At 39.3% G+C, this 12,564-nt stretch overlaps 1 protein-coding gene across 1 annotated transcript in view; it reads left to right on the top strand.

The window, feature by feature from the left end:
• Positions 1 to 6,177: 6,177 nt before the first annotated feature.
• LOC126407413 (puff II/9-2 protein-like) overlaps positions 6,178 to 12,564 on the top strand; it is an 11,429-nt gene continuing 5,042 nt past the window's right edge. The window contains 4 exon segments of the mRNA XM_050072282.1: positions 6,178 to 6,281; positions 8,777 to 9,048; positions 9,383 to 9,536; positions 9,669 to 9,915. Of these exon segments, the coding sequence (XP_049928239.1) occupies positions 6,199 to 6,281; positions 8,777 to 9,048; positions 9,383 to 9,536; positions 9,669 to 9,915 (756 nt within the window). The 5' untranslated portion in view covers positions 6,178 to 6,198.

Here is a 12,564-nt window from a genome sequence, read left to right as displayed (position 1 = left end):
TGGCCGACCTCCCACATGGCTGACTGGAGTGGTTCAGAACGACAGGCATCACCAGACAGACTCTGTGAGGCTTCAGCAGCTCTGAGATCTGATCTGCTCACAGACACAAACAGGACCACTGTTACCTGGAGAGACTTACTCAACTCAACTATCTTTCATTGTGACTGCTGCTGCACCTTCATCCTTTTCTGTCCTCTGCACATACTCAACAGGACTTGACAATGAAGCGTGACTTGCTGGATCAACTTAGACACAACACATCATTCAGCAATGAAATGAAAGAATTAATTTTAAGGTTAGCATGGTTATATTTCCATGACACTGAAGTTACTGGCAGTTGGGTCAGAGAGGGAACATGACACTCGGTACACTGGAGAGCTGCTGGATAACTGGGGCACTATTGGAGGATTAGTGCTATTGATGAATGAAGAGTTGTGAGTCTTCTTTCATAGGTCAGACATGATGGCTGACATTCACTGTTAGGGTGAGAAACATCAGTTTTTAAGGACTATTGCAGGATGGAAACCAAACTGCCTCCACATATTTGACAGCAGTGTTAAGAAATATGACATATACAGAGCAGTGCCGGCTCGTGGAATAGGCAGTATAGGCAAATGCTAAAGGCATCGGCTGGGGGCACCACAAATGGGGAGAGAACTTCTTTTTTTAATCTTGTACTATTTTTTATTTATACTTTTACTATTATTATTTTGAAATATTACATAGGCCTCAACAACCTAACTATATAACATAGCCTACAAAGTAATAGAGAGGCCTTTTTCCGTGTTCCTGCCGCCCCCCTCCCCAGCTCCTTACACTTTACCTGCTCTCTGTGGGAGATAAGTGAGTTATCCGACATCACATTAACCCCCAAACACGCTGTAAAAATATGTTCCTGAGGACATTTAAGAAATAGGCAATGCAGTAACAAAGTCTTGATTCATATTTGAAGAGCGCTGTCTAGTTTGACAGTTTAAACACAGTTTAAGAGCAGTGACTGACATGACTGAAAGCCATGTTAGAGACTTCTTGGCACTAATTGGTTGTTTTCATGATTCTTGCAAATGCCATTAGGGACACTATGAGGAGGCGACCATGTTTTTTTCTCCCCCACAGATTATCTGCCTCATGGACTACTGTCAGGGTATAGTGATAGTTATTAAAAATAATAACTTTTTGTCATATTAATCTATAAATTGAAAAGATAAAACACTCAGGATTTAATTCTGTAGGCTATTTGGCGCAAATATAGAAATAAAATCCAAAATTGCACTCTATAGCAAAAAAATGAAGTGACTGCGGTGCCCAGAGAGAGCTGGATTCATGGAGATATCACAGCTGTTGCCTCTCCTGTCCCTTCAACACAGTGCTGGCCCGTAGCAAAGGCAGTGTAGGCAAATGCTAAGGGCATCGTCATCCATAGGGGGCGCCCCAAATACTGGAGGAAATAATCAAAAAAGTTTACCTTTTATTATTTTTTTTACTATTACTACTATGATTTTGAAATATTATACAAGGTCACAACAACATAACTACATAGTAAAGCCTACTAAATAATAGAGAGGCCTTTGTTTCTGGGTTCCTGCCGCCCACCGCCCCCCCTCCCAGCTTTACCTGCTCTGTAGGAGATGAGCGACGTCACGTGAACCCTGAAACACGCTGTATCGTTAACATGTCAAAACGACAAAAACTCTCTGGTACCCACTCAACAACTACTACACTACTGAGATGAGTGGATGTGGAGAGAAAGAACATGAAATCAGAAAGAGAAGAGCTGGTTATCGTTTCCTCTAAGCAGCCGTGTGGCTGCAACCAACAGCTCACGGAGGTTGCATCAATTTACATTGTGAAGCGTTCAAGCTCTACTCAGTAAAAAAATGTATTGGGCGAAGGTAAATTCTAACATGTTCATGATGTGTTCTAATCTTGTAAATGTTGCTTTTGGTGAGGAAATTCCAACCCAGCTTGTTGAAGGAGAGATGTGTTGATGTTTTCACAGCATTATAAAATAGATTTTAGAGATGGAATTACAATGTATCATACATAGTAAAAAGACTTTTTGCATATTTTTTAAAGATGTTTTTAATGTGAAAGAAGGATATGTTAAAGGTTGTTTCAAGAATGTTTATTATTAAATTTGTGCTCATTCAAAGATAGTATAATGAAGGACTAAATTACTTTAAAACAGTTCATTTTTTCATAGTGTAGGTTTCTGTGTTTGCCTAGCACAAATAGGAATAAATTACAATTCATATCAATGACTGGTTCATACTGTATGCAGCTGACACCGAAGGTCAAACACTTTGCTGAGACAAAAAAAGAAAATGGTGCCGTCTCTGAGTTGGTTCCCCTCCCTTTGCTCTGTTCATAACATTGTTAACAAACCACAGATTGATTCATGTTTCCTTCTTTTTGTCAGTTGGTCTCACTGACAGTTACAATGGAAACAGCTGTTAGGTGTGGGCAGAGAGGCGAGCCTTCAGGTGTAAAATGACTTCAGTGCAACTGACTCACTCACATTTGACCTTTGTAGCTGCAAACTTTACTGTGTGGTCTTTCTCTGACACTACACATATGATATAGTATGAATTATTTACATATTTATTCTGCAACCGGTGAACAGTTACCCCCTCACAGTCTAACTGTTGTGTTTAAAAAAACACAAAAACACCTATTGTATTTATAAACTATAACCATAAACTACAAATCAAACATTACGCTTATATTAAGCATAGCCCTAAAATTACTTAAGGGGGGCCCCAAATTATTGTTAGATGACATTTGATTTGAGTTTGTTTTTTTTCCCATCATAACATTTACAAAGATAAACTGGCCTATATGTTCACAACATAATGATAGGCTAACTGTTACCCATGAATCCTCGTGCAATCTTGTTAGCTAGCTAATGCTAAATCACTGTGTGGTGCTTATCCTTAATAGTGAGGCAAACTGCTTAAGTTAGCCAACAGTTGTGTACTACAGTAAACATACTGGCCAGGCAGCTGTATTACTATTCCAAGTGTACCGACATTCCTGTGAACCACATTGGATGTTTTTGTAACTTTTCGAGCAAGCTGCTGCAACGCACCATCCACCAAAGAAACAACATGATGTTTAAATATATGAAACCACAAATTATTATTTTAATAGCTTAGTAATGTAATTTCCCCCCAAAAAGGGTATGTTTATACATGGCACTTTAGGTTACCGTATACATTATTGTAGGCCCTGTTGTTATGCAACTCAATTTTATACAATATACATAGTAGGGAGTCCCTGCTCTATCTCTCTTTAGCTAAGCAATTTTGCCTGAAAAGATGTTGAAGCCCCCTGTCCTCACTGATGCTGGAATATTAAATATAACAGAATACATAAATGAGCATAAAGTTGAATTAACACCTACCGGAAACAGTCAGTCAGAACAAAAACTGAACATTATAACTGTTGCTTAGGTATAATTTATTACAAGGATAAATCTGCATCATGGCAAACCCAAATAGACAGAGACCTGAGTGTGTGTGATGTGTTGTATATGAAGTAAAACAAGCAAAAACACTGGTGTGGTCCATTAAAATCCACTGGTTATCAGCACTGAAGGTCAGGTGCTTTACTGATCTGTTGAGATGAGAGCACTGATGTTGCTGTGAAGTTGGCTCATCTTACCTCGTATGTTCTGAGAGATGTAGTCCATACCAGAGACTTCAATAAAACAATGGTGTCAGTGAAAAAATTTACAAAAAGTCGAGCTCTAATCATCTACTGCTCCTCCAGTGTCCCACTTCCAACAAGTGAACTATCCTGACTGAAAAGCGGTCAGGCTAAGTGTTTTACACCATATCATCACTAGGAAAGCAACAAATAATGGAGAGACATGATGTAGTTAACAATCCATTTGTCAAGACTTAAAAAAGATCAATCCTCCCTCAATAAAACAATTGGTATAAATCTGTAATCATCCGCTGCTGGCTGAAGAGTAGAGACTAAAAGAGGAAGGTGTTGGTTCGTGGCAGCAGAAATCAAAAAATGCAGAGTGAACACACACACACACACACACACACACACACACACACACACACACACACACATCCTGTTCCATATCTTGAGTCACTATTGAAGTGAACATAGACACAACTGAGCTGTCAGAAACCTCTAACCTCCCACACAGAGAGACATAGCACAGTCAAGAAAAGTTTCACAAAGTCAAGCCTCAGACTGTTTATGAGATTTCATTTACGAAGGAAAACACGCAGGAAAGCGCAAATACAAAAGAGCAATCACAAATCAAATAAGACCAACAGGTGGTGTTTAATTTACAGAGCGATAAGTGCTGTGGTCCATGCACAACCAGTGCAAGGCTGTTTAAATGACTTACAACCACCAGGGGGCACCAAAACACGCATTACAGTAAAAACATCTTGTCGTGCAGGTGAGGTGTTTTGATCAAGTAAAAGTATCAACATAAATCGCCCATTACAGGTTTAAGTACTAGAGTCCTCCATCCTTTGAGATGTATGGAAGTATGAAAACATTTGTGCACTCAGTAGATGCATTTCTCTCAAATTTTGGTCACAAATAAGTTAAAAGCCTTGGGATGGTCACAATAAAAGGCCACTCTAAGATGTGCAGTTTGATCACACAACACAATGCCACAGATGTCTCTAGTTTTGAGGGAGTGTGCCACTGGCATGCTGAACGCAGGAATGTCCACCAGAGAGGGATTGGGTTTGCAATCCAATCCATCAGCTGTCCAGGTGGCTGGTCACAGACAAACTTACAGGTGAAGACGCTAGATGTGGAGGTCCTGAGCTGGCGTGGGTACATGTAGTCTGCAGTTGTGAGGCCGGTTGGATGTACTGCCAAATGAAGAGGAAGTAAAAGAGACCTTCTACACCTAGTTAGATGAGACACTGTTGAGAATCCCCAGGGATGACAAGATTATTCTGCAACCCTGCAGCAACTTTACGCACAAATATAATTTCATACATCTCGTCCACTTTCACAGAAAGGCACAGTTCATCTCAAACGAGCCTTATGTTTAGCAATGACAGGAGGCAAAAAAGGAAAAAGAAAATTTGCACAAGGGCTATATATAGGCCCCAGTTTACAGTATGATACAGTACCTAGAGCTAATCAGAACAACTTAAATATCATATGACAGTAGGTATTAGGTATAAACCATCAGAACATCATGCCACTGGACTGGTGTAAGAGTGGTGCCTTATGAGCAAGACAATAGCACAGAGGTATAAAGCCTACATGGGTTCAATAAATAAATGAATACAATTAAAAAGATAAATTAATAAATAATACAATATGGAATAAATAATTGTGATAAACTTCATTTATAGAGCCTGTGTTACGTAAAACCAGAAATTACAAAGTGCCATAAGGAAAGAAAAATACATTTAAAAGAGTACACACATAAAAGGAGAATCGTGGTTGGTTTATTTATCTATTTATTTATGTACAAGCATAGAAAATAACAAGCAGTCTCAGCATGCCCGAGCAACAACTGAACTGTTTCTGATATTTATTCATTCATTCATCTTCTAGCCGCTTCTAACCGGGGGGTGGGGGTGGGGGCTGGAGCCTATCCCAGCTGACATCGGGCGAGAGGCAGGGTACACCGTGGACAGGTCGCCAGACTATCGCAGGGCTGACACATAGAGACAGACAACCTTTCACGCTCACATTCACACCTACGGACAATTTAGAGTTATCAATTAACCTAGTCCCCAATCTGCAAGTGTTTGGACTGTGGGAGGAAGCCGGAGTGCCCGGAGAGAACCCACACTGACACGGGGAGAACATGCAAACTCTGCACAGAAGGGCTCCCACACTCGGGATCGAACCGGCAACCCTCTTGCTGTGAGGCGACAGTGCTAACCACCATACCACCGTGCCGCCCTGTTTCTGATATAATATAATATAATATAATATAATATAATATAATATAATATAATTTAATTTAATTTAAATGTTTAAAAATTTTGGTGACAATAGACTAAGTTTATTCTTTGAAAAGACTTGAACTTTCCCAGTAGTCCTTGAAGGCAGCAGTAACTGGAAACGTAGTTTCCCATATTCTATTGCTTTCTTTGTAGTTTCTTTGGAAATTACTCTGAAAGGAGGATTAACAAGCGGTGAGAAACAATATAAAGCAAGAGGAATTTGCAGGAAAAAGACAACGGCACAACTATGGCAGACATAATCATATCTGGGGACAAAGAAAAGTCGATGTATTTGACACAAATCAAATATCTGGAGGAGCAGCTGGAGAGGTAAGACTGATTTAACGTTAACCTTTAGCTAAGGTTAGCTAACGTTAATGTTAACTGCAGACCTGCTTCTCTTCTGGGGGGAAATAAGTCCCCAGTAGTTTATTTAAACACAAAGTGATGTGTTAATGTAGATATATGTAATAGTTTTATCTTTTAAACTTAGAATATATAACCTAATTATAATTAATTAAACAAAGCTGTAACGTTAGTCCATCAACGTTGCTAGCTACGTTAGCATTAGCACCAGTTTGTGACACATAATATGTTAACTTACTGAGATTGACGAATTTAGACATCAATTTCACTACCGCCATGTTGTTACAATATTTCATGAGAACATATTTAGTTAAACGTGCTTAGCTGACTGGAACAAAGCTATGACCTCGGGTAAGTTATTATTGAGAGTTATTATTATTGAAGTCTTAGATCATAACTAACTGTTAATAAGTTACATCTGAATTAAAGTGTGAAAGTAAATATAATAAAATACGTTCTTATAATCGATACATTAAAAATACTATATAATAAATATAATATAGCAAGCTATATTAGTACCCAGAATTAATAAAAAGTGAAGTGTAAACAGTGATGGGCAAATTACTCTGGAAATGCAATAAATTACATATCACTAGTTGAAAGTAATACGTTATTTAACAGTATTATTCTGTGTAGACTAGTAAGTCACTTATTACACTACTTTTGCATTAGTTTGATCAAAATGAGCTCAGCAGAACTAATGTTGATTTTAAATGGATGAGGGTCATGTTGTTTCACAGCAGGTAATCAAAGCACAGAAGCTTCAGTTTTTTACAGCTGATTTCAAATCCAGTGCTGCGCAGGTCTGACCCATTCATGCATTCACACACAGTGGTTACCACTTTGTATTAAAATCCCCTGCTTATAGAACCATTAAATATGCTACCCCTTTTAAAATAAATGAATAGCCTTTGACAAGAAGTGGGTCAGGCAGAGGACCAAAGTATATAGTATAGTATAGTATAGTATAGTATAGTATAGTATAGTATAGTATAGTATATATAGATAAATATTTGTGGGCTTATGATATGAAACACAATAAACAAATGTTGAGCTTAGCACAACAAACAGAATGGGATGCAATTAAATAACTATGACAAGTGCAAATTGAAACACCAGTGGTGAAAGACCCACCTGCCAGTTCCTGGTGTGCTGGTCAGCTAAAGCAGCACTGGAGAGAGAGATATAGCCTACATAACAATGGGACAGTGTGCCAGTGTTGCTCTGCAGCTGTAGGGAATATGAATGAAAACACATCCAACATATACTAACATCACCCAGATGTGCTGATCACCAGGACGAGTTAAAAACGAATCGGAGGCCAACTCCTTATTACCCTGCTCTCAGGCAGCCTTAGGACGCAGAAGCAGAGCGTAATGCGCTGTAATAGTTGTAGGTGTGTTAATGGAAACACACTGAACATAATAATAGTATGGCATGACCCAGATGTGCTGATCACCGGCACACTTCTGTAATGTAGTGTATAATGACATGACAACAGAAAACAACTTTCAGGGGATATTTTTTCAGTTGGCACACTGGCAGAAGTGGAGCAGTTTGGATCAGTGTGGATGAATGGAAAATGAAAACAATAAACTGTTTACTTCAGATGATAACACATTATGTGACACTGTAAATGTAATGATATAATCCGTAATCCTGTTGGTAACACATATATTACTTTGTTTCAGCTAAAACTTAATATATTACTGTAACACATTACTTTTGTAATGTGTTACCCCCAAAACCGCATGTTAAGAGTTGGTCATTTGCAGATGTCTTTGATAAATTGTTATGTCTGTCAAATGTTGAAAAATGCCGATCATAACTCCCTAGAATCTGAGGGGAAATATTTATATTCATATTGATATTGTGTGTTTTAATAAACCATCAGTGCAAGATATCCAAAGATATTCAATTTACCATCAGTCATGACAAAGAAAAGCAGCAAATACTCTCAATTTAGAAGCAAGAACTTGCAAATATTTGCTTAAAAAATGACTGAAATTCTTGAACATTCACTATTTCAGCATTTACCTTAGCAAAGCATGGTCTCGTACTTTTACGTCTGTTGTTTTTTCATGTATTTAAGAGCAGTGCTCACAATGTTGATATTCATTTAACTGACCTCGGTTTACAAAAAAAATGTATGGTGCATGGTTTATCAGCCCTAAAGTCTATATTATCTATATTTATTGGTTCCTCATTTAAATTTCGCTGATCTTGTGTTACAAAATAAAGCATTTTGTGGATTTTTTTACAGGCCCTCTCTGGCTGCTGGTTCCTAGAGTTATCACTATATTTCAACTCACTATTGATGTACTGTTAGGACAAGCCTGAGTAACAATTTCAACATGATAAGAACTCTGATGCTCTCAGTTATGTAAGTTATCATTTTAATCCAAACAACAACAATCTCAGCGTAGTCTTAAATATAATAACGCATCTTAATCCTGCAGATGTCAGCTTGAATCTGACGAGTTTGAGAAAAAGAACAAGGACCTTGCCTCTCAGTACAGTACGCTGCAGAAGGACAAGGCAGACACCACTGAGTACCTGAAACGCTCAGTGGCTGCAAAAGAGGGGACGGTGGATGAGCTGACAGAGCAGATAAAGAGTCAGCAGCAGGCTGGCGAACAGGACAGAGACTCCCTGAAGCTGCAGCACAGCCGCCAGATGAAGGAGCTGCAGGACCAGATTGATGAGCAGAACTCAGGGATTAGGATGCAGGGTGAGACAGTAAAAATGTTTGTCACACAGCAGCTTCAGTTGTTTCATCTTCCACCCTCTTGGGGTTTCTGCAGCTTCCTATTATTTTCATTATTAAATAATCACTTTATTATTTTTCAAATAGGTATTTTGACACCAAACACAGTTTGGTCTCCTGTATGGTTGATCTTGGGATTAAGGCAATGATTCCATTAATAAACAACTTTTTAGGTTGCAGTTTTGCTAGCTTATTGAAAAGTGATCAGCCAACCCAACACGAGCCAACGAGAACACGCATCAGGCATACAACAGTTTTTAGGGACTCCACCTAGTTTACACTCCTTTCTTCCCCTCAGCTGCAAAATTTGCAGAGCTTCAGAAGAAGAAGAAGCTGCTGACGAAGATGGTGTCCAACATAGAGCCTCTGAAGAAAAAGCTGGTCAGTCAGAGGGAAGAGCATGAAGCTGCCATCGACAGAGTGATGAAAGAAGCAGAGTCGGACATGACAAAGTAAAGTCTAGGACAGAGTTAAACTGACAGTTAAGCATTACATCTGCAGGGAAATTTTTCATGCTGATCTTTTGTTTGATTCTTGTTTCAAAATGTTCATCAGTAAATGTTTACACTGTCCTCCAGCAACAGTGTGATTGAAAAGGAACAAATCAGAGTGGACGCATGCATTGAGAGGAAGGCCTCAGAGGTTCTTCACGAGGAGAGAGCTGTTCACAGTGAGCGACTGCAACAGCTCCCGTTCTTGCTGGATGAAATCTTGACCCTGACGAAGGAGAAAGATGTCCTGCAAGACAAACAGAGGGATCTTATGTCTGAGAGGGACCTTCTAAATGACGAGTCCGACAAGATTACCCAAGAGAGCCTCACCTGCAAGAAGGTAGGAGGACAACCACTGACTGTATCTGCAGTGAAGTGATACAGTTCTGACTCAGGTGGCACCCGGACTTGATCCAGACACCTTTTGATCTTAAGTCGAATGCTCTACCCCTGCGTAGTGGGGTATATCCTAATAGGGTTGGGGTGCGACAATAGCATGTGTAGCCTTTCGGTTGTGGCCGCTATTTGGCAAAAGTCAGCTTCAAAGTAGTAGACCATTGTGGTGCCGGTAGGTAATAAATTGCCAGCTCTGTCTGTCCACAACAAGGATATTTCAGACCGGTGGGGACACTGACATGGAGAGCCTGTTTAGTAGGGGTGGGAATTGTCAGAGGACCCATGATACTATATTATCACAATACTTAGGTCATCATGATACGATATTATTGGGATATATAAGGAAAACTTTGTCAACATCAGTTTTAGAATAGAATAGAAAGAACTTTATTCATCCCTGAAGGGAAATTCAACTGTTCAGCAGCTCATAAAAAAACAACAACCACACTTCCCCCCGTCAACAATAATACAGTGGTATTAAAATAGACATGAGATAAAATAAGTTAAAAGAAGTGCACAAATAGAAATTAGATTAAAATAAAATTGCTCATTCCACAATAATAATAATAATAATAATAATGATACATTTTATTTATACAGCGCTTTTACAGCTCTCAAAGACGCTTTACATTTAAAACCAAAGAAAAGAAGTACAAACATGTAAGTGCAAAGAGATAAACAGAAGACAAGGACAATATAAAACAACAAGGTGCAAAAGCATAGAAATCCAATCCAGTCCAGTTGTGACTAATGTGATGTGTGTGAATGTGTGTGTCTGGATTCAGGAGGTGTTAAACAGTCTTATTGCTATGGGGACGAAGGATCTGCTGAAACCCTCTGTTCTGCAGCGCAGTGAGATGAGCCAACTGCTGCAGCTGCTCCTCTGTCACTCCAGGAGGCTGTGGAGAGGGTGTCTGCTATTGTCCATTATAGCTTTCAGTTTGTTCAATGTGCCCCTCTCCACCACAGTTCTTAGTGGGTCCAGTCTCCTGCCGAGCACTGACACAGCTTTTTTAACCAGCTTGTCCAATTGCTCAAAGTTTTTGTCCATCAAGCTGCCTCCCCAGCACACTGCAGCGTAGAAGAGTGCACTGGCCACCACCGTGGAGGTTTTTAGTCTGTTCATCTGACTTTAATCATTTTTATTGCAGCAAAATGGGATGTAAAGCAGACAGACAGACCAACAACATCATAGAACCTGTTAGAAATACTACATACACCTGACAAACGGAACTGCTGGCAGATTTAACGCCCTCTGCAAGGCCAGATTAAGCACGTGAGTGAAATACTTGACATGCAGGTATCCCGCAGACTGAATAGTAACACCAAGTCAGACGTGTTGTCTGTTACAACCACAATCCCTCATTCTTGTGCTGTATTTTGCAGGAGGTCTGCAGTGTTTGCTTCGGTGTGACTTTTGTGTACTGCTCTAGTTTAGAGAACGTGAGACATCAGTCGCCAGTTCTCTGTGAGATAAGGTGCCGTTTTAGTCACATATGAATCCACTGACCTTGAAGTCCAGGCATCACAAGTTAATGCCACACACCTGTTGTAGTCAAAGGTTCCTCAAATGTATACTTCACTTCTCTGTAGAGCTTGGGTACGGCTGTGCCCGTGAAAAAACGTCAGGACGGAGTCAGGTACCTGGGTTCCATTGTTAGTTATAACAAAAGCCTTCGTTTTCAACAACACTGAATGGACGCAGATCTTTGCACATGAAGCTAATGCTATCACTGGATGGTGGAGTGTGAGGTGAGCCCTCATGCTCGAGTATTTCATTCTCATATGACACAAATCCAAAATAAGTCCATTTCTGATTTCTTTCTCCGGTGCCACCCAAATGCCGCTGACTGAGACCTCTGCTGATGTCACCAGGAAAAAAAAAATCAATGTTAGGGTCAATGACGTGATGCTACTTTTTTGTGTCCATATGGTTTAGTCAAATTTAAAAGGGTTGAAATTTGAAAATAAATGTATGATTAACGTACAAACTTTATTTTTGTGTGGATCCAGTATAAAATTTCTGCTTTTAATCAGTTTTGAGAGAATATATTAGAGGATTAAGGCAAAAATGTGGTGTAACCATAAAAACTTTGCACCAAATAATTAAACTTGCTTAAAGCAGCTGTGCAGAACTTTTTACCATTAATAAAACTGTCCCTAGTTCGTATCACCCCCCCTNATGCTACTTTTTTGTGTCCATATGGTTTAGTCAAATTTAAAAATAAATGTATGATTAACGTACAAACTTTATTTTTGTGTGGATCCAGTATAAAATTTCTGCTTTTAATCAGTTTTGAGAGAATATATTAGAGGATTAAGGCAAAAATGTGGTGTAACCATAAAAACTTTGCACCAAATAATTAAACTTGCTTAAAGCAGCTGTGCAGAACTTTTTACCATTAATAAAACTGTCCCTAGTTCGTATCACCCCCCCTTGAAGAGCCGCATATTATTTGAANTTTATTTGAACCCAACAGCGACAAAAAAGCCTTTCTCTATATGGCTATTTAGCGTAGCCTCGCTCGGGTCGGACACACAGCGGAAGTCAGCAAACCAGAATACGGCACCCGAGGCAGAAGTGATTCTGCTC

Source organism: Epinephelus moara, chromosome 20 (genome assembly GCF_006386435.1).
Source record: "Epinephelus moara isolate mb chromosome 20, YSFRI_EMoa_1.0, whole genome shotgun sequence".
NCBI lineage: Eukaryota > Metazoa > Chordata > Actinopteri > Perciformes > Serranidae > Epinephelus > Epinephelus moara.
Note: the sequence above shows the minus strand (reverse complement) of the source record. Positions and strands in the feature narration are given on the sequence as shown.